The sequence below is a fragment of the Protopterus annectens genome, chromosome 17.part0 (assembly GCF_019279795.1).
Source record: "Protopterus annectens isolate FY-2018-M chromosome 17.part0, PAN1.0, whole genome shotgun sequence".
Taxonomy (NCBI): Eukaryota; Metazoa; Chordata; order Ceratodontiformes; family Protopteridae; genus Protopterus; species Protopterus annectens.
In genome coordinates this window covers 140,392,053-140,415,869 of record NC_056751.1, presented here as the reverse complement: position 1 = coordinate 140,415,869, position 23,817 = coordinate 140,392,053, and the positions used below count along the sequence as shown (strand labels likewise).

The window sequence follows — 23,817 nt, the reverse complement described above, 5'->3', positions numbered from 1 at the left end:
CTTTAGATTTGGAATTTCTTTCAGCAAAGAATGCTCAGAACCCTAAAGAATAACTGCTTGCACCTGCAGAAAGTTTGTCTCCATGTAATTATAGTCAGCAATGAGGAAAAAAAAACAGCTAATATCTCTGTTGATGCATAAAGGAATATTTGTAAATTTCCCTCAAAACAGATTGTACAATTGTATTCAGCTGCAGACCTCTTAACTCCCACTGAGAACATGTGTTAATGGTAAAAGGAAGGTAATACAGATGCAGGAAACTTAGCATTTTTCGTTTTGTCTTAAGTCTACTCGCTTCCAAAAAAAAATAGTTGTTTGTAGCTTAAGCCAAGAAGGACATTAATCTAGACATCCATTTTTGTAAAAATAAGATAATTTGTCTTAACTCACACAAGCCTAAAATGTTTTTTTTGTATACTTCCAGTTCACAATACCAACTGCAGAACCAGTTTCTGCGTGGCTAAGGAATAACAGGCATAAATCACTGTACCAATAATAAAAAAGTCCCATTTAAGCTAAAGAGACAAAAGAGCTTACTATACTTTGGTTTTTAATGAAATAAAATTCACTTTGAATTCCAGTTCACACCCACACCTCCTTATGGTATCCAGAACTTTTTTGGATATGGCCTCTTTAAGTAAGTGACTTACCAGCTAATAACAGGCAATATTAGAAAGGGGAAGTGGTTCTTAACAAAATGACACTAAGACTATTAGTCCAGGATGTCCTGTAGTGGAGAAATTAATTTTTGTTTGCCACTTACTCGTATGTTCATATTTATGTTCATGTTTTCATAACTCAGAGACTTACATTTTATTGAGGTCTATGGCATGAAATATCAATGTGGGAGAGATGACAATCCACAAAAAATGCTGGCTTACACCACTCTATACTGGAAATATTTCTAGCTGTTTGTTAGTAATTATGAAAATAAACAATATTTAATTATATACTTAATACTTTAAAAACAAGTGACTTCCAAACTGTTGCATGGCATTAGGTAAAACCTTTGTTGTTGTTGAAGAAAACTTTCTTTGACATTTGCTCTGTAAGTTGCGCATCTTGAGAGACATCTATTATTTATACAATTTTATATATATGTTTTCATATTTCTGTAAATATCTCAATAAGCATGCATTTATAGAGGAATTTCTTGTTGTCATGTGAACATTCATGTCTGGTTAAAAATATTCTAACAACGTATGTCGAAGTTGTATAGTTTTCAAGATATGAAAATTTGTGAGAGATTAGAAAAAATTTTTTTTTTGGACACCGCAGACCCATAAAAATATATTGAAACCCCCTTACCGGCTTATAGTAGCCTCACACAATAATACTACTTATTCTTTGGGTATATTTGTAGATAGATTAGTGAGGATTTTTTTATTACCAATTGACCATATTTTAAGAGACTCCTGGGATTTTCTCTGTAGGATTAAAAGTGAATTTTACACTGACACTTCTTGTTTCTCCACATTAGATGTGATGGAATTGTTTACTTCAATTCCACATGAAGAAGGTTTGAGTTTATTTTATAAAGCATGGATGGAAGGGATGAACTTAAGGGGCCCCTTGATCAATTTCACTATGGAGTTGATGGAGATTTTGAAAAAAAATTTTTCATCTTCAAGGGGGAGTGTTTTAGACAAACCCAGGGTGTTGCAATGGGTGCAATTTGTGCACCATTGTTTGCCAACTTGGTTATGTACGCCTGGGAGAAGAGACACATTCTGGGGAGTTTTTATAGTAATTACTGGTTTTGCTATTTAAGGTTTTTGGATGACAGTTTTATTATGTGGAAAAACCCAGGTAAGCAAGAACCATTCATACAGTTTATTAATGGGATTTGTAGTTACTTCCAATTTACTTCTGCGCACTCTAAAGTGAGGGTTGATTACTTGGACGTAACATTGGTTAAGGATTTGAATAAGGGTTGTTTCTGTCCAAAAATTTTAGGAAACCTACTTTTTTGAATGACTACTTAGATTTTAGTAGTTGTCATCCAATATTTACAAACATAAATATAGTTAAAGGCCAAATGATACGGGTTGCCAGGATGTTTTCTGAATTGGAAACTTGCAAAATTGAAATGGGAACTTTAGCACAGTTTTTTTATGGATAGAAGATACCCTTCCCAGTTAGTACTTAACATTTGTAAACAAGTGATAGAAGGATGGGGGACAAGATATAGGCCTCTATTGGGGGCTCCAACATCCAGCAGTGGGATTGACAACACAAATTCCTACACAAATTCTATGGTATTGACCTATAGTGAACTTAGTGGAAGTGTGAAGGACATTCTAAATAAGAAGTGGGTTTTATTTAAGAGTAATAGTGAACTAATTGACACCATGGGCAGTAACCCTAGGTTTGTTTACAAAACTGATTTTTAACTTAAAATATTTATTGGCGCATCCTACTACCCCCGAAAGGTTGAAGATTAAAGGAACAGTGAGGTGTGGTGCTTGTAGGTATTGCATGTATATTTTACAAGAACAGAGTGTAATAGTGGGACAGCCACCCATTCAGGTAAGACTAGCCTCTGGTAATTGTGGTTCTAGGGGGTTAGTTTACATAAAAATATTTTGGTAAAACGGAAAGGACATTTAGAAAATGTATTTATGAGCATTTATATGCCATTAGGTAAGAGAATTTAAACAATGCCCTCTATAGACGCCTCAAAAATAAACCATCATGTAAGAAATTTCACTTTGGGACTTTACAAATTGTGGACTGGGCTATTAGAGGGGACTTTTGGGAAAACAAACTGGAAAGGGTTGAATTCTACTGGCAGCTTAGGACTAATGCTATGGCCCCTTGCATTAATGATCGCTGTTCCCTGAAACCTATTTTTAAAAACAGATCTTTGTTTTTATAATTATCCCAAGGAATTGTTTTGAAAAAAGGGGTTCTTTGACCAAGTTTATACATTATTAATGCTTGTTGTGCTTTTTGTTCCCTTGATTGGTTGGGCTGATTTTAAAAAATGTATTTAAAACATGTTAATGAAGGTTTTAATGGTTCTGATGAAGTCCTGACGTGTCAGGACGAAACCACTTGACTGATTTGTTTTTTGTATGTAATAAAGATTTTAACTGGTTTAGTACATTTATGTTCGTGTTTTTACTTTAGCTGAGAGCTCCACAAAGATTTGTTTTGGTTTACTGGTCTTTATTTGCTCTCCATAAACAAAAACAACACAATCAAAGAGCCAACCTAATGGAAATGATGAGGAAAATGCAAAACTAGCTTAATTCTACAATGCTAATAATTAAATTTAAAGAAACTGGCTGTCAAAGAATTTCAGCAAGGCTGAAGAAAACAGTTATCAAACTGCAGAAAAATAAGTCTTCAAATGCCCTTCATTGTTTGTATGAATACAGTATTATGAGAACTAGAGAAAAAGATTTTTGAGCCTACAAAAGCTTTAAACATACAGAGTGACCCCTGCCTGCAGCTACCAGTCTTTCTGTTGAAGTAGGCAGACTAGATCATGTAAGATCAGGTGGGACTTTATCGTTACCATGTTAGGTGGCCATACTGTGCATTGAATATTAGGATCAAATATAAATATGTTTCCATGACTTTTAACACAGCACTGCATTGCACACCACAAATTATTACACAGCAATTTCTAGAAGAGAGGGTGACTGATAAATGAATATGCAGTGTAGTACAAAGCAAGGTGGGAGATGAGCAGACTCAGATCAGGATGTAGAAATGACCCAGTGTTTGTAGAGAAACAGAAATTTGAGAAGAAACTAGAGATGAGGAAAGAGTCCAACTGGCTATTCCTATTCTTGGAGAAAACACATGACAAGGCCCCAAGAAAGTTGACTTGGGTACTCCGTCGATGGTTCGAAGTCTGAGAAACATTGGTAGTATTAGCACAGGTTATGTGCAAGGAACCAATAACATAGGTAGAAAAAGTGTTCAGACTCAGAGAAGGATTCCCAGTGGCAGTGGGTGTACATCTGGGTTCAGCTCTGAACCCACTGCTATTCATTCTGCTGAGGGACATTAGCAAACAGGATGGATGGAACAAATCAACAAAGCTACTATATGCAGATGATGTGACATTACAGGTAGACTCTGAACAAGAACATTAGCAAAAGACAAAGAATGTAATGCAAGACTGAAGGCACAAGGGATGAAACTGAGTACTGATTAGACAGTTGTACTGGCAGCAAAAGCGGCAAATCAGAAGCAGGTGAAGTAGAAGGGAAAAAAGAGAGGAACAGGTTAGGAGTTTCAAGTATCTGGGAAGGGTGGTTGAGGAGAAGGGAAGTCTAAATGAGGAGGTCAAAGTTAGAATCAGGAGGGGCTGCAGAATGCCAGAAAAAATGAAAATTGAGATATAAAAAACAGTGGTGTAACCAGTACTACTGTATGGTAAAGAAACCTGGGCAATGAAGGCAGAGTAGCTGAGGAAGCTAGAGGTGATAGAGATGAAGTGCCTAAGACGGTGATAGGATGCACAATGTGGGACAGATGAAAAAATGAGAAAATCAGAGCAGAAGCCCAAGTAGCTCCAACTGCAGAGAAGGTCAAAGAAAACAGATTTCAGTGATTCAGAAGCATCCACAGGAAAGCAGAAAACAATCCGGTGAAGAAGACAAGAGGAAACAATGGTGTCCAGCAAAGACACAGATGGATTGTGCGAGAGAGCTGTGACAATCAGACGTGACTGTTGAAGAAGATAGGAGACTATCACTGAATTGAGAGATTTGGCAACAGTTGAACAGACACCTTGACCCCATGTAGAAAATGGAAAACAAAGAGGTTAATAATGATTTCAGGAAGGCAATTTTACAAAAGAAAAATACATTTTTCATGGCAAAAGATAAGGGAATACTACAGTAACTACAACAGTTATATAAAATACCAAAGTAAACAACATTAGAATGGAAAACAAAACAAACATGAGATCGAGCTATACAAGGCAGCATTTTTCCTTGGCTTTTTCCAGTTACAGTGGCCACATTCAATCCATAATGCTTGGAGGAAAGATGAATCCTTGATTAAGTGACTTTGGCACAAGCCTGCAGAGAAACTCTCACAGGGCATGTCTTCAAAGTTCTGTGAAACCCAACAGGCTTCAGACTGGTCTTCCTTAACTATCAGACTGTAATTAGTAAGCCATGCAGAAATGATAAACTCACAGATCCACTCTTCTCAACCCTCAGCAAAGGAAGTAAGAAGTTGCTTAGACTAGTGTATCATACAAAATTAGCAATGTAATGCCTCACTTCTACTGCATGCACAATACAAAATGTCTGAAAAATAACACACAAGGCAAATAATTAAGAACAAACAGGCTCAAAGTAGCAGAAATATTATTCCTTTTAGCAGACTGATCTTCGACTCAGATTCTACCTTTGGTGGTGACCAAATGCTGCAGGTTCTGAGACACGTCAAGGGAAGAAGAAATAACTCATGAATTTTCCCTATGATATCAAGCAAGAAGAGATGTCACTTCAGTGTATGACTTGTACAGGTGGTCAGCCATGTTAAGTACTCAGGAATCCAACTCTGGATGCTTCCAAACATCAAGCCTTACATCCCAAACAACAAATTTCAGAGGTGGAATAACCCATGGATTGTCTAAATTCTTTCCTACACAAGCATCTGTATGTTTCCATGGGGATGAATAAAGGAAAGAATGTCACTTTAAAGAGGATTTGCTAAGCTTTAATATTTCCATACAGCAGTTGTCTTTAGGAGAAGTGCCACAGATGAGGACTCATTTTCCTTGCCATTCGCTACGAAATAACTGTCTGTCCTCTCAGATAAGCTACAACTGAACATCAGTCAGAAATGAAGAGCTACTTCATTTAGTGGCCAAAACATTAACAATATTCCAGCAAGTATAGTTATGTGAGCAAACTCACCATATCGTAAATGATTGAGTAGTAGGATCATTGCTGTATTGATTAGTTATGAATGAGAAATTGTAAAAGGCAGATGTCCCCAGAGCACAGCTAGACTCCTCACTTAGCCCAAGATGATAAAAAGATGCAAGACTAAAAGGAAGAGTAGGTTGTTCTATTTTTCATTTCTTTTTTGGTAAAAGGTCATCAGTAAATGTGCCACAGCTAGGGACACATACAGCCTTTGGTCTTCAGAACACTGATCTTGACACTGCTAAAAAGTGGACTCACTTAATTTTTCATTTTTTTTTCCGCATAAGGTATCAGTCAGTATGCCGTTATTAAGGGTACAATATTACCCCTAGTCTTTAGTCCTTAAAGCCCTTGTGGACCTATCTCTAGCTGTTTGTGGCTACCTTTATTACTGGGTCCCCTTGGCGAAAGACTGATAAAGGGGGACACCATGGTCAAATATTCACAGTACTGACCACTGCCTCCTTTGTTTCTGTGTCCTTCACTCCATCTCTTTCTTTAGTCATGCACCCTGGCAGGTGTAGTAAAGACCTACCTGGAAATGAAACTTTGGAGACCAATCATGGACAGAGGGGAGGAAGCCAAGACTACAGCAGTGATCATACTTGAAAACGCACTGCTATGGTGAGTTTACTCATACCGCAGTACTACATTTATTATAAGGATCACTGCAGCTGTACAATTACTTATCCATGAGAACAGTACTAAAGCAGTTAAATGCCTCCGCAAGGTGACTGTCATAACTTACCCTGCAAAACTGAAGTGGCAAACCCATCTCTAATTCTGAACTGCAAATGCAGCTTACAATACTTGGAAAGACATGCAGATAGCTACAGGTAGTTCTGATAGAAATATGTATGAGAAAAAGAAAGTGCATACAGAAGGTTACCTACTCAAAAGGTGGGTGAAGGGAGGGAGCAGCTGCCGCAGTAGTGATCACTTGAAAATTTAATATTATGGTAAATTTACTCACTCAGCTGTACTGTGTTCATCAGATGGATCACTGCTGCAGTACCCTTAGCCATATGGGTAGATTACTGCAGCTTACTACATTTGGAAGGTGGAAGGAGAAGAGTCCAGAAGTCTCTTAAGAATGATCCTAGCAAAGTCTGTTCTGGACCTAGAGAAGGAATCAAGCTTATAGTGCCTTGTAAAAGTACGTACAGAGGACCAAGTAGCAGCTTCTAGAATACTTCTATAATCCAACACTTTCCAAAAAAGCCACAGATGAAGCCAGCAGTTTTGTTATGGTGAGTACAGCAAAAGGTGATAGCCTTAGAAGACCAGTTCAAAATAGTCTATTTTGACATAGGTTGTCCCTGTTCATAAAAAATGAACAAACTGATCATAAAAAACTGAAAGTTTTAGTTCTGTCAAGATAGTACAGGAGTTGTTCATGGACATCCAAGGTATGGAATAGCTTTTCTCCCTCATTTTTAGGATCAGGAAAGAAAACAGGAAGATGAATAATTTGGCTTTAAGTAAACTTGGATACTACTTTAGGCATAAAAGGATTAATTATCAGAGAAACCCTTTCCCTATGGAAAAGGAGAATAGGGTTGACTCACCATAAGAGCTTGCAACTTACATCTTGCAGACGTCAGATCAAACAGTAAAACTATTTTCCATGTTAAAAACCTCAAGTCAGACAGGTGTAGTAGTTCAAATGGAGCAAATGTTAGCTTCTTTAACACAAAATTAAAATCACAAGGAAGGGCCACTGATTTTCTTGGAGGCTTCTTATGCAATACCCTTTACAAACATTTTGACATGAGATTGCATTGAAAGAGGATACATAGGCAGACATGCTGAAATGGCCAATGAATAAACATTGATAATGGAATAAAAAAGGTCAAAGGATAGTAACTCATACAAATCTTGTAAAACCAGAGACTGAGCCCTGAACAGGTGTTGGTTATATTGTTGGCACCAAATAGAAAACCTTTTCCATTTGTTAATATATGATTTTCTAGTAGCATGTTTTCTTGTTTCCATTAGTTCCTGCTGCATGTCTTCAGTAAACAGGTACCTAAAAGGAATTAGGACTCTATTATCCAGGCAGTCAATTGAAGATGACTGATGTCAAGATGCATCAGACACCACTGTTCTTGTGTGAATAGATCCAGTCTGTGAGGAAGCATGTGGTAACTGCCACTGGACACTTCTAAAAGAAGAGAGAACCACAGCTGCCTGAGCCAGAAGGCAACCACCACAATGACTTTGGGAGTTTCCTTCTGAATCTTCAGAAGTACCCTGGCTATTAGTGGAAAGGGTGGAAAAGTACACAGGAACATTCCCGTTCAAGGAAAAGAAAAGCCATCTGTCTTCCAGGCCTTCTTGCATGGAGTAAAATAAAATGCACCAAGTTAGCACACAAACATACGTTTATTCAAATCAAACATAGAAAAAAAAATGGTTAGCGCTTTCACAACTACACTAGTTGCTTCATCAGACACAGTAGTTTAACATAATAAAGCTTATATAGAAGATGCAATAAAGTCACACAGTAGTTTAACATAATAAATAGTGTAGTTGTGAAAGCGCTAACCATTTTTATTTTTTATATTTTTGGTCTGAATAAATGTATGTTTGTGTGCTAACTTGGTGCATTTTATTTTATTTTACGTATCTGTTTTATGCACCTTGTTTTTATCCTGAGTCGTTCGTATTCTTTTTGTTTGCTTCTTGCATGGAGTGCTGGAACAGAATCTTGCCAGTTGATTGTTCAGACAGGAGGCAAAGAGATCTACTTGAGGAGCTCCCAACACATGGATCAAATCTTGGAAGACCTCATGAATTGGTTTCCATTTTTTGAAGGTCTGCCCTGGTCCTGGTCAGCTCGTCTGACACTTAATTTTGTTCTGATGGAATGCAGGATACCTGTAGAGTGAGATTGTGCTGTGAAGCTGTATCCCAAGCTATCATGGTCATTCCACAAGGGGGGGTATGACCTGGTTCCCCCTTGCTTGACTGTGGTATTGCCTGCAACCACCTGAAGAGGTCAAAGGGACCAAAGATGGTTCAGAGAACTGAGTACTTTGATCAAGGCAAGCATCTCTCTAATATTTATATGCTTGAGTCTGTCCTTGGTGTCCAACGCTCCCTGCACTTTTATTCCTTCTGAAATTGCTCCCCAAGCAAAGTCTGGTGTGTCTGTGGTGACTGCTTCTGAGCAGGGAGGGAGAATGAGATACATGGATTTTTGGATATCTGTTGTCAAAGAATTTCTCTTCTGACAAAACCCAGCACTGGGATCTGAAAAGATAAAGGATGATGATGCTGGGTCCAAAGGGATTTCAGATACCACTGTATCTTTCTTGTGTGGAATCCTGACAGGAGTATCACAAGAATCATAGATGCCATGAGACCCAAAATCCTGAGGTATTCCCTCACAGTGACCAAAGCACGAGTGGAAAACCTCAGAAATTGATATATAGATATATTTTTTCCTGTGAAAGATAAGCTCTTTGAACTGAGGTGTGAAGGAGTCAAGAAAGACTTTTGAAGCTTGTGTCAGAGATCTTTCATCCAAGGAGAGAGAGAGAGAGATTCCTGACACTTTGAAAAAGACTCTGTAAAGATAAGCAAGTCATCTAAATATGGAAAAATGTGAATACCCTGTAGCACGCAATATGCTGTAACTGAAACTAGACACTTTGTGAACACACATAGTACAGTGGATAATCCAAAGGGTAAAGGCAGAGAACTGATTCAAAATCTTAAGAAATGTCTGAAGTCTGGATGAATAGGCATGTGATAAGATTAGTGTTAGCAGGAAACTTGAAAGAGGAAGAAGAGGTAATAGGTTAAGTAACATCATTTTGAATTTGGGCACTATCACAAACTGGTTTAGGAAAGAAAGATCCAGAACTGGTCTTGAAGCATTTTCTTTCCTTAGCAGTAGGAACATCCTTGAATAAAACCCCTTCCCCACCTGGGAAGGAGTAACTAGTTCCATCACTCCTTGGGAAAGCATGTGCCGAAGAACTAGCGGAAACAGAGTCTGATATGGAGGTTGAGGAACAACTCCCTGGAAAAAAGTAATTTCCTCCCACTGCCATTTGAAACCTTGTCTGAAACTTTTTGCTCCCAGAGAAAATGGAGATTCAGACTTTCTAGAAGAAAAAAGAGCCAGGGTAGGAGCAGAAAAACAGGGTCTCTTGAACAGTCATTCAGACTTGCTGGACTGCCCTTGGTTTTGGCAGGATTGAGGCTTTTTTTGGAATCCCCTTGCCTTTTGTTCTTAAACATGTATTTACCTCTGTTTTGTTGAGACTGCTTATTCTGCATTTTGCCAAAATTGGATGAGGAGGTAATAAATCCTCTGGAAAATTGGAAGAGGAGGGCTGAAAATTCTTAGAGATTCCCTGGATCAGCTGCCCCTTTCATCACAGATTTGATCATCTCTGCAGCACATGGTCCAAACACTAAATATCTATCCAAGGGTGAATTTAAAATCCCATTTTTATCATCATCAGGGAAGTTCAGAGAATGCAGACATGCAAACCTACTCAAGACAGTAACAGTGGCTGTAGCCCTGGAAATAGTATCAACAGAGTCATACAAAAACTGTAAACAATGATCTGTGGAATAGAAGCTTTTCAAAGCAGATGTTCTCTCTCAAGAAGAAACTGCTGATAAAACATTCCTCGACTTTCTCAATTAGTCAGAACAAACTTTAACATATGAGCCTGACAACTCAAAATTCTGAAAATCAAAGTTGGCAGAAGTATACACTTTTCCCCCATACCTATCAATAATTTTCTCATCCTTATCAGAAAGAATAGGATTGAAACTGACTAGGTGCTTAGCAACAGTGGGATCAACTAGAACTCTAACTGCTAGGGTCAGGTCTGGGCATAGGGTTGCCACCTTTTCAAATGGCCAAAGTGGGACATTTTCGGTACAAACATCAGATTTTACAGGCCGACACATACCCACGGTCAGTACAAAGGATATAACATTACTTTTTTGCCTAAATAAAAGCTTATTCTTGTAGCATTTTAGTTGCGTATTCTGTTTCTTATAACATATAGGTATTTTAGATACAGAATAACTGTTTTATGCAACTATTACATAAAATATAGGAAATAATTTTGTCCTAAAATCTCAGGACATTTGCCATTTTTTAAATTTTTTTGTCAGGACACAACTGCCCAAAGAGGGACTGCCCCTTGCAAAGTGGGACAGGTGGTAACCCTATCTGGGCATAGTCTATTAAAAATTTAATACAGTGAGGAACTTTATATTTTACCTGCTTTTTTAGGGACAGCTGGCTGACTATCAGCAAAATAGCATACAGTAATGTGCACATCCTCTAAAGTAGACAGAACAGCAGGAATGGGTCTAGGATTGGGAAAAATCCTTCTGTAACAGCCCATAATATTTTCTGTGGGACTGAGAAACCTTAGTGTTCTCCCACTGAAAACATTGGCACATTCTAGCAATAGCTTCAGAGAAAGAGAATCCCCTCCCCACACACCAAAGAGAGAAACAGAAACTCAGCCCTCCTCTGAGTTTGAATCAGAAATCTGAGGAAAAAAATGTATCCATCACTTTGTCTTCCTGTTGATTTCAAACCTTGAATCTTTTCAGGAAAAGAAGTATCCCTCTTTCTTTTACCAGAAACTACTTTATAAGAAGAATCAATAGCCTAAATTAAACCCTGATCCAGACCCAGTAAACTGCTCCTAGCCAGAGAAATTTGTGGAGAAGTAGATACACGTTTCTTTTTCTATTTCTTTTTTACAGGAAAAAAAGGGGCCAACCGTGTTACTAATAGCAGCAGCAGCTTCCCCAGGGATGGGTAACAGCATTCTGACACAACAGGGAAACATTCCCTGTTCCCTCTCTCAGGACCGACAAGAGTTTCTCTCCCTTGTCCAGTGAGGGGACCCCAACAGTCACAGAGGACATGGCTAACCTACCAGTCCATAGTGGCTGGTGGAGCTAAACCATAGGGATCCAGGGTAAAAGATGAGTGGACTGAGGTACAACAAATGGCCACAACAAAGTCACTCATCTGCAACTGAGGCAAATTGCTAGTGTGCTGTGCTGTGGTGGCAAAGGCTGTTAGCTTAACTTTTCGTCTTTGTGGCTGTAAGAAGGACTGACCATGAGACAGATAGTCCGTTCCATGGTCAAGCTGAAAATTGTGCCACTTTCTTAGGGAAGACAAGCAGCAAATACTGGTAAACACTACCAGTCTACAAAAGTTACTTTCTGACAGAAATAAAACAATAAAAAGCACTATGCCATTTCCGCAGAAGTAAAATAAACACAATTACTCCACAGAAAAAAATGTTTTAGTTACTTTATACCACTTTTAAAATGACAAGAAAAATGTGTGCTCCATTTAAAAGTACATTACAGTCGGATGACAATCCATTAAAATACAACAGTCCTAGCTTTAAAATGGAAGATTTTTTTCCCAAAGGGAACTTATCTGAACAGTAAAGAAAAGCATAAGCTGACTATCAATCCTTAGAAGAGTGTACTCTTCAGTGGCATTAAAGCTCTAAAGGGATTTGCACCAAAACTTTTCTTTTAGTCAGTTCAGCTCGCGCTGCCTGACAGTTTTGGTGCATAGAAAGTGTCCTGAAGCTTTGGAAGCTGGCCGTCTGTCATATTCTTGGCAGGATATAACCTATAAAGCCAAGGTTACTGCAGCAGTGATCAGTATGATGAACATCATTTGAATCATAGGAATAAAGTGTGAGTCACCTCATATAACAGAAGTTTCAAAAGCATGAGACCTAATAGTTGAGAAGTCCAGCTCTGTTAATGGTCAACAATTTACCATACAGTAAAAAATAAAAAAAATTCTCAATCTAGCTTGGGAACAAGGATGGCATAGAACCCTCAGCAGGCACGGGAAGGCCTGTAGGGGCTACCTAGATCCTTGACAGTGAATGGCCAACTGTTTAGTTGCAGACAAAGTCAGCTGATCCTCCAGGCTTTCATTCAAGTGAGAACCATGTCCAAACAAACTTGAGGGATTCAGTTTGGCACACACAGCGACTACCCAAAAAAAAAAAAAAAACAGGAGCCAAGCACAGTTCCTCAGATAACATAGAAGCATAACCATTTTGATGACACAACTGTCTAATGCTTCACTGCTACCTTTGTCAACAAAATTCTTGATTAAGGCAGTTCACTAAACCCTCAGGCAAAGCCCAACTGGAGGACTTATGAATTCACATGAGTGACCTACCCCACTCTCTGATGCTGATGTTTTTACAGTGATCTTTCAAGAAAGCTGGAGAAGAATGTGGCTACATCTTTAAGAGCAATATGAAACCTTTCTCTTCCTTTACTTTCACTTGGAGATGCTCATGCAACATCTTTGTATGGTTTTACAATGGCATTTTGCTTAAACTTGCAAATGAAAAGGTGGTCTTTTGGCTGATACAAAGGACCCAAACAGTACAAACTAATGGAATTGTCATGTTACAGATCCATTACTACTCCAAAGAGCACTTGATGAAAACAGCAGACAAGCTGACTCCCAAGTGAGAAAGGAAGTAACTTTAAAGAAATCTGAACAGAACATTTACAAAAGCAAAATAAACACAAAACTGTAACATGTCAATGTACCTAAGTCTAGTCCCATGCGCTAAACTCAAAGAAAGTCTACTTCCTGCCTTTGTTCACTTCCTTCTAATGACAGAAAAGAGCTGCAAAGAAGAGCTAAACTGAACCTCGAGAGTGTCCTCAGTTGATGCAATGAGTTCATAAGCAAAGGACCTCCTGACTTCAGTCCAGGTCAAAAGGATTACTTCAAAGAAAGGATATCAGGTAGCAGATGACAAACCGAAGTAGTGTTATTGTCAAAAATGGTAAAAGAATTTTGGAATGCAGTGACAATAACAGACATAATTCGTAAGAGTGATGACCTCAAAAAAGTGGCATGTTGAGAGAGACCCACTGTATCTTATCCACTGTTTGGTAAAATGGAAAGTTATATGGACCAATCAGTCCTTGCTTGCTATTAAACTCAAAATTGTTTTTTATACTACTACCAGTCAATACAAACACAGGAGTTTTATATTCTATTTTACGTGAAAGGTAGGTTGGTAGATAACTCGGAACAAAAATCCAAGCTGGGAGACAAACACCACCACCTTGCCCTCACACATACTCACTTCATGCTTTCTGTCAAAGTTGTAATATCACTCTGTCCTGTGATTAGATCAGATGGCAGTATAGCTGAAGCAGTACAGGCAGTGCCTATAAAGGGAAGCAAAAGAAGAGAAAATTAATATTTAAACAGTACCAGAACATAACTCCAGAGTACAATATTCATTTTATAATCATACAGTCAGTGCAATAATGACACAGCAAGAACTGAGAGCTAGTATATTGTCACTGTCATTTCTTCAACATCATAACGCATATAAATTACTTATTACATTATGATGTTGATGTGGTAAAAGACATGTCCTCACACATCCATTACCAAAATTTTTCAATAATGAAGAAATAAGAATTATTTTAGATTACGTAGCTACTGCCAATGAAAGCAGGGCGGCCGCGGTGGTGCAGCGGTTAGCGTTGCTGCCTCACAGCAAGAGGTTCTCCGGTTCAGTCCTCGGCTGGGGTGCTTTCTGTGCAGAGTCCACATGTCCTCCCTGTGGTCGCGTGGGTTTCCTCTGGGTGCTCCGGTTTCCTCCCACATCCCAAAGACATGCTGTAGGTGGATTGGACACACTAAATTGGCCCTAGGCATGAGTGTATGCATGTGTGTGCCTTCTGTGGAAGGTTGGGCGCCAGGGCAGGCAACTCGACACTGTAAAACTCCACTGCCAATCATGAGCAGACAGGTGATCCGCTGTGGCGACCCCTAACTGGGAAAAGCCGAAAGAAGAAGAAGCTACTGCCAATGAAAGCAAATAGGAAATTGTTACTTACTGAGTACCAGGAGTATGATAGCTTCAGAACCAATAGAATTAAATAGCAGGGCTGCTGCAAATCAGAATTCTCACTCCCGTCTTTAAATATGGTACAGAGGTAAACGTAATGGGCAGAGAATAAACTAGGTTTGGTTATACAACCTCCACTTGTGTACTGTAGAAACCTGAACATAAGACATAATATAAAATGTTCATTTACACTGACTGTACAGTGTTTTCCCTTGTAAATAGTTTCATCAACACTCTGCTTTATAATGCTCTTTGTACATTAATGTAGCGCTGTTTGTGCAAGCTTGCATTTTTTTCCTGTTGTACAGTTTCATCTCCTCAGTTTGTTAATGTAATTAGTTTGTGATTGAAAAGGGGACCCAGTGGCCCAGTTTATCTACCTGATAACTGAATAAATAAATTTCCCAGGCCATACATAAAATAAGCAATTGTGTTTGTTGCATCTTACTTAATGAAAGGAAGTAACGAGAGAGAGTAAGAAATGATCAAACTCGCAAAAAAAACAGTAATGATTCCTGCCACTTTACAAAAGAACAGTTATATATCAGTGCCTGCATGTACTTTTAAACATGTAGACACACATTTATACCTCATTAATGCAGTTGTTCAAGCTTAGATGACATTATTAAACGCAGATAAAGGTGAACTTCAGAGTTTAAATTCTTAACGTCATGCTCCCATAACCAACCAAAGCACAAAATGCACACAATTATTACGAAACACAAGACAATGCACTGATTATAGTGAATCATGCACACTGTTATGAAGACACACCAGTGGGTATGGTAGCTCAAAAATATAAAATTCCCACAAACACAGTCCATGTAAAGCTGCAATTCATCTACTGTTATGGCAACATTTAACTCAACTGTACTATGTCCTTCCATTCACTGGTGCAGTATTCATAATCTATGGCAGAGTATAAAAGCTACTGTAAGGAATGGGGGGAGAAAGGCAAACAGGAACCCACCACAAACCCATGAAGGATAGCCTTTACAAAACCCACCCTGGTTTTAGAAATGACATCCAACTTGCACTGTTTAGTGAAGGTGTGCACAGAAAACAAAGTAGCAACTTCAAGGATAGAACTGGTGCCAAACCCTTGAAGAAAGCCCAAGAGGATGTCACTGCTCTGCTAGAATGGGCAGAAATAGAAGCAGAAAGCTATCTGCCATGAAAGCAATAACAAAAGACAATGGCTTTTGAAATCCAGGAGGAGACAATTTGTTTAGAAACAGCCAAACCCAATGTCCTGGCATGTAAAAAAAAGTTGCTCACATTTACTTATAGCCTCTGTCTTACCTAGATAATACCTGAGCTGTCAGTTAAGATCCAAAATGTGTTGAACCTTCTCCCTAGGAGATTGTGGAGAAGGAAAAAAAGGAAGGAAGTTGGATAGACTAAATAAAGGACAGCCCACTGACCACCATGGGCATAAAAGAAGGATTAGTACATAGAGATACACTGAGCCTATGAAAAATCAAAAACACAGAAACCACCATTAAGGCCAATAGTTCAGGAACTCTCTTGGCAGAAGTTAGGGCAACCAATAAAACAGTCTTCCAGGTGCAATGTTATAGAGAAAAAGCAGCAGCAGGCTCAAAAGGAGCCTTTGTCAACTTTTCAAGAACAAAATTAAGGTCCCAAAAAGGAGGAATGTGCTTTCTTGTAGGCCTGATGTGAAGGACACCTTTTAGAAATTGAGTAACCTCAAAAAGAGAGGCTAATGGTGGAGTCAAAAGCAGATGAGTAGAGACTACTGACAAGTGAGCTTTGAAAGCAGAATATGCCAAGCCAGCATGGAGTACTTCCACAAGTAAGACAAAACCAGAGACCCACCCTCAGAAGGGATCTCGGTGAAGTTTAAGACACCAAACAGAAAATCTCTTCCATTTGGATATATGTGATTTTCTGGTACTTGTTTTACTGGCCTGCTGCAGAATCTTAAGCACGTCCTCAGAGAAATGGTGTTGAAAGGGGATTAAAAACATATCACCCAAAGTGTCAGCTGAAGAGTGACTTGATGAGGGTGAAGAAGAAACCCCTTTGTCTTATGTGCAAAGATCCATCCAATGAGGGAACTTATGATGATTGCACCTAGCCAAATGTAAAAGGGGGAAACAGTATCATGTACTATCGCAAATAAACTAACAATTTCAGCACAAATGGAAAAAAACATAAAAGATACACAGATAAACATAAAGGAAAAGTACAAAATAAGCAATTTATTGATGACCCAAAAAAGTTTTATAGAGAATTGGGAAATAAGGTAAAAGGAATTGAAAGACCGCCAAAAAAGAGGAAGTAGATATATTTTGGAGAAGTATCTATGAAGATCCTGTGGAACATAACAAAGATGTTAAATGGCTAGAAACAGTAAAAGAAAGAATATGACCTTTAAAGGTGCAGGATATGAAAAGGGATGAAGTAACAGCCAGAGAGATTGAGACAAAGTTAAGAAAAGTCTCTAACTGGAAAACCCCAGGCCCAGATGCAGCACCTAACTTTTGGTTAAAAGTATTAACATCTTTGCACGAGGATTTAGCCATGAGTAAGAACTATTTATATGAGTCCCCCATGAACAGACACCAACCTGCTAACAACAGACAAAACAATGCTCCTTCTTAAGAGCGAACTTGCAAGCTACCCTAAAAATTATAGACCAATAACTTGCCTTCTGACGACGTATAAACTATACATGGGAACTGATGCCGACAGAGTTTATAGTCATTTAGAACAAAACTCAATTATGGCAGTAGAACAAAAGGGCAACAAAGAAAGTCATATGGAACAAAGGATCATTTGTTGTTAAAGTCATAGTGGAGAACTATAAAAAGGGGAAGAATTTAAGTATGGCATGGATTGACTATAAAAAGCATTTGATACTATCCCATATTCATGGATATAAGAGTGCTTAAAAATGTATAAGATACACCCTACACTGATCGACTACATTACAGTGACCATGAAACAGTGGAAGACCACTCTGCAATTAAGCCATGATAAAGGACAGATTATTATCCCAGAGATAAAAATTCAAAGGAGGATATTCCAGGGTGACTATCACCATTGCTATTCTGCCTTGACATTAACCCATTAAGCTGTTTACTTAACAGCTTAGGCCATGGCTGCAATTTGGCTCCTAAAAAACAACAAAGTGCAAAGACTTCTCATCTTCTCTTTGTTGATGACTTAAAACTGTATAGCTTATCAGATGAACTGAAAGCACAGCTGCAGGTTCTCAAAACTTTTCAGATGGTATAACAATGTCATTTGGGCTTGATAAGTGTGCAAAAGCAACCTTTAAAGCAGGAAAACTACAGCCCCAGGAAAACATCAGTTTGGGACAAGAATGTGATATAAAAGAACTTAAGCAAGAGGGAGTATATACATATTTGGGAATTGATGAAGGATCAATAATAAAACATGAACAAATGTGAATAAAACTTAAGGAATACTTTAGAAGACTTAAATTCATTCTGAAAACAGCACTGACATCTAGGAACAAAATCCAAGCTATAAAACAATTTGCCCTTCCTGTCCTCACTTACAGTTTTGGAGCGACTGACTGGCCTCAAAACGTGTCATATAAATTAGATAGGAAAACAAGAAGGATGCTTCATGCTCACCAAATGACTTCTAAAAATCAGTGTATACCAAGATTATATTATTTCCCATTCCGAAGGGGGGATGGGCCTCCTTGAAAATGATTACATGTATAGATCTGCAATCGTGGGACTCCACACATCTGCTGACCTCACAAGACCCAAATTTAGTGAAAGTTTTGAAACAGGAGGAGAATAAATCTAAGATGACTTCACTGCTTAATTTAGCAGAAGCATATTGACATCAAGCAAGAATGGAAATAAAACCAGAAGTAGATAAAAATCAGGCAGCAACTGAATGTGCCAAAAAACAAAAGAAAGAATATAAGGTGAAGGACCAGATGAGAAGGCAAGAAATGTGGAAAAAACATAAATATAGCTGCAAGTGTAGAAAACGTCTGGAAGAACCTCATGTTAATCAGGAACGAACATAGGAATGGTTAAGGAGAGGCGAATTCAAACTAAGAGATGAAAGATTAATATTGGCAGCTCAAGATAGCGCGCCACGTATATGCTGGTTTACAAAGTCCATTGAACATGTGGGAGAAACACACAAATGTAGGTTTTGTAAAACCGAATTGGAAACAGTCGCACTCCTCACTGCTGGGTATGACATACTAATAGCAGGAAGACGGTATACTGAAAAACATAATAATGTGGCAAGACTGTTGCTCTGGGGATTGGGCAAACATTATGGTATTGAAGTGGCTGAAAAACACTGGAAACATGAGCCACAAAGCATCATAAAAAACAATGAAGTTTATATCACATGGGATCACCAATTACCAACAGTTCAAAAGATAGATGCTAGAAAACCGGATACAGTGGTCCAAGAAAAGAAGACAAAAGTAGCATTGATCATTGAAATTGCTATACCCAGTGACTACAGTGTCTTGCGTACAGAGAAACACAAACCTAAAATGTCAGGATCTGCAGGCAGAAACAAATGCAATATGGAAAAAAGATACCCAGACAGTTCCAATAGTAGTTGGAGTAACGGATCTTATAAAAAAAAAAAAAGAATTTACAATTGTATTTAGATGTGCTACCAATCCATCACAAACCACACCAAAACCAGCTCACAGTTGAACGAATACCACAGAGAAGCGACCAATGAAAAAATATACAAAAATTCTCTCTCTAGCGCCTCGGCTGTGAACAGCCTTTAACAGAGTACAATCACACAAATAAAAACTAAAGCTTTTATACTCTTTACATTGAATTAATTACTTCATTAGAGAAACAATTAATCAATTACCAATTACTAAATTGCATTATACCAAACACTTCCAAGTGCATTCTTGATTTAGACCTCTAGGGCACATAGTATCAAACTTTAAAATCAACATTGTTTCTTTCTTTCTTAATGTATTTTTTATATTTTGCCCTACCATTAATTAATTAATTTCTACTTACTAATCCATGTAACCCCACATGAATTGCAGGAGGAGTCATTACTGGGTACAATGCGAGTACTGCGAAGAACACTTCTGGCTGACATCAAAGATTGAAATAATAATAATTTCACGAACTTTGATCGTACTTTGACTTAGGAATTGGGTCCATTCCCATCATAGTATTAGAAACCCAAAAGATTTGGAGAAATTAAAAAAGAAGAGAAAGAAATGAATAATAAACTCCTTACAGCTCGAGACATAGAAATCTTCCGTCTTATCACGCTGACAGCAAACGAGATCTGAGGAGTTAGAGATAGTGTGCTGCATTATGGGAAGGAGGAGAAACTAGAGATTAGGATCTGAATTCTGGAAAATGCGGCTGAGTCAGAGCAGAGGATGGGATCCATAACCCCTCAGTGAGGAAGAATGGGGACATCATATCTTTACTTTTCCAATTTTTACTAATTGCTTTTCTGGCTATAGCAAGAATAGACCAAAGGACAGGCACCTGAGTTTTTGGACTTATCTCAGGAATCAGAGCATTAAATAAAACTAAAGATTTAGAAATATCACATCTATCTGACCACAGAGCTTGAATGAAGTTATTAATTTCTTTCCAAAAAGAGGAGATTACTTCACATTCAGATAGCATCTTCTCTTTCAGTTGTTCCCGTTAGAGGTTGCCACAGCGAATCATCTGTTTCCATTTATTCCTGACCTCTGCATCTTGCTCTGTCACACCAACCACCTGCATGTCCTCTCTTACCACATCCATAAACCTTATCTTAGGCCTTCCTCTTTTCCCCTTACCTGGCAGCTCCATCCTTAGCATCCTTTTTCCCAACATACCCAGCATCCCTCCTCAGCACATGTCCAAACCAATGTAATCTCGCCTCTCTGGCTTTGTCTCCAAACTGTCCAACCTGAGCTGACCCTCTAATATACGGATTCCTAGTCCTGTCCATCCTCGTCACACCCAGTGCAAATCTTAACATCTTTAAGTCTGTCACATCCAGCTCTGACTCTTACCTTTTTGTCAATGCCACTGTCTTCAACCCATATAACATAGCTGGTCTTACTACCTCTTGTAGACCTTCCCTTTCACTCTTACAAGTACCCGTTTGTCAGAAATCACTCCTGACACTCTTCTCAACCCATTCCACCCTTCCTGTATTCTTTTCATCACCTCTCTTCCACACTCACCATTACTCTGAACTGTTGATCCCAAGTACTTAATCTCATCCACCTTTCCCAACTCTACTCCCTTGCATTCTCACCATTCCCCTATCCTCCCTCTCATTCACACACATATATTCTGTCTTAGTACTGCTGACCTTCATTCCTCTCCTCTCTAGAGCATATCTCCACCTCTCCAGGGTCTCCTCAAGCTGGTCCCTACTCTCACTACAGATCACAATGTCATCTGCCTGAGCTCATCTGTCAACCTGTCCATCAACATTGCAAATAAGAAAGGGCTCAGAGCTGATCCTTGATGTAATCCCACCTCCACCTTAAATGCATCCATCACTCCAACTGCAGACCTCACCACTGTCACACTACCCTCGTACATATCCTGTACCACTCTTACATACTTCTCTGCCACTCCCGACTTGCTCATACAATACCACAACTCCTCTCTAGGCACCCTGTCATATGCTTTCTCTAAGTCCACAAAGACATGATGCAACTCCTTCTGACCTTCTCTACATTTCTCCATCAATGCTCTCAGAGCAAACGGTGCATCTGTAGTGCTCTTTCCCGGCATGAAACCATACTGCTGATCACCAATCATCACCTCCCTTCTTAACCTAGCTTCCACTGCTCTTTCCCATAACTTTGAGCTGTGAATGATCAGTGTTATCCCCTGTAGTTACTACAGCTCTGCACATCACCCATATTCTTAAAGATAGGTATCAAAACACTTTCTCCACTCCTCAGGCATTATCTGACTTTCCAAGATTTCATTAAACAATCTGGTTAAAAACTCCAGTGCCATTTCTCCTAAGCATCTCCATGCTTCCACTGGTATGTCATCTGGGCCAACAGCCTTTCCATTCTTCATCTTCTTCATAGCTGTCCTTACTTCCTCCCTCCCTGCTAATCTGTTTCACTTTCTGATTCACTACCCCCACATCATCCAACCTTCTCTCTCTCATTCTCTTCATTCATCAGCCCCTCAAAGAACTCTTTCCTCTTTCAAGCCACTGGGGATGCACAAGCCAGTGCATTTCTTTGTGCCGACCCCAAGCCTGGATAAACGGGGAGGGTTACATCAGGAAGGGAATCTGGTGTAAAACCTCTGCTAAATGACATATAACAACAATACAGATTTCCACCACACTGAGATAGCATATGCCTCCAATCAGCTATTATTTCAGAATCACATCTCCAGCATTTAATTCCATTTGATTTATACATATTTGTAATTTTGCTAGGAATGACAAAAGCTCTGTGTAATAATTTCCAAGTGAAAATTTTCCAGTATAATGAAGATGTAGTTTTAGCTGTAGATCTTATTTTTTTGTATTCTTCAGAAAAGTCTTCATTATTAATTTTTGAGGAGTAGTTCCAATAGGAATTCTCAAAATATGTGAAATTTAACTTAAGAATTTTACAAATTTGTGACAAATATGATTTTTCATTTTATTATATTGATAATTAAGAATTCCAATAATCTGGTAACAATTTCTTATCTAGGTTAAATATCTTATTAATCTGTGTTCACAAAGTCTCTAAATATTTGTAAAATTAACCAATTCTTAGACTCTTGATTGTATTTGGACCTTACATTTTCAACAGTATATACAAGTATCATTTAAGAATTTATGCCAATAAATTTACTTTGTAGTTTCAATACTAGCACTTGAGGTTATGAGTTTCTAAGCAGTTATTTGTATATGCAATTGTAAATATAGAAAATATTAAGTCTTTAATACAATGGTTAGAATATGTGAACCTTTGGAAAGCGGAAATTATTATTTAAATAGGGAATTTAAGAGGACGATGTAATTCCATTTACACAAAAAAATCTTATAAGATCCAGATAAAACTATTGGGGACTGTTTACGACCGGTTGTGATATATTTATTTATTAATATTTCTTGATGCATTTATTTCCATTTTGAATTGTAAGATGAAGTTATCCACAACGCTATAACTTTTACAATTGTTGAAGTAGGATACAATTGAATATCAGGGAATCCTATTCCACCATTATCCCAACCTTTTCTGTGCCAAAGGAAACTCTTGATTTATTAGAATGCCAAAAAAATTAAGTAGATTATCTTCATCAATTTTTTTGGTGGAGATGGTACTAAAGATTGCAAGACAAATGACGTTTTAGGGAGGATTACCATCTCAATAAGTATTGATCATTTTTTCATGGTAAAGAAAATTTTGTTCCAACTTGTGGCTATACTTAACATTTTATCAACAACCTGTTGAAAGTTTCATTTTTTTATTATTAGACATAATGGCTATACCAATGTATTTCATTAGATTGCTATTCCAGTTAAAGTTAAAACATTTTTGTATTGTATTAATCAATAATGCACTTGTTTTGTTATGATTAAATCTTCAGTTTGAGAGTTCTTCAAATTGACACTCAGAATTAATTATATATTCTAAAGAATTGTCTATATTTCTTGTTAGTAAAATAACAGCAAAGAGATGAATCTTTAGTTTGAAATCTTCTTTTAATACCTTTAATGTTCTTCTTGGATCTAATACTATTTTATAGTTAATGCAAAAAGTAAAGGTGATAATGAACAGCCTTGTTTTGTGCCTTTTTGTAATTTAAAGGAATTAGAAAGAACAACATTTTTAACATAAGCACAACAGTTAACTTAGAAATTAACAGATAACTTAGAAATTAATGCAATTAGCTCAGGTGAGAAATTATACACTAAGTGTACAACCAATTAATGGAGTTAAAAGCCTTATCTAAATCGAGATTAATGATAGTTATTTTTTATTTTTATTTGCATAGGCT

The 23,817-nt window shown here is 38.0% G+C and overlaps 1 protein-coding gene across 1 annotated transcript in view; it reads right to left on the bottom strand.

Annotated features, from left to right (window-relative positions):
* The window catches only part of LOC122791413 (fatty acid amide hydrolase-like), a 1,249,544-nt gene that overhangs the window by 73,085 nt on the left and 1,152,642 nt on the right, over positions 1-23,817 (bottom strand). The window contains exon 18 of the mRNA XM_044059161.1: positions 14,048-14,132. Coding sequence (XP_043915096.1) covers positions 14,048-14,132 — 85 coding nt within the window. The remainder of the gene's footprint in view (positions 1-14,047; positions 14,133-23,817) is intronic.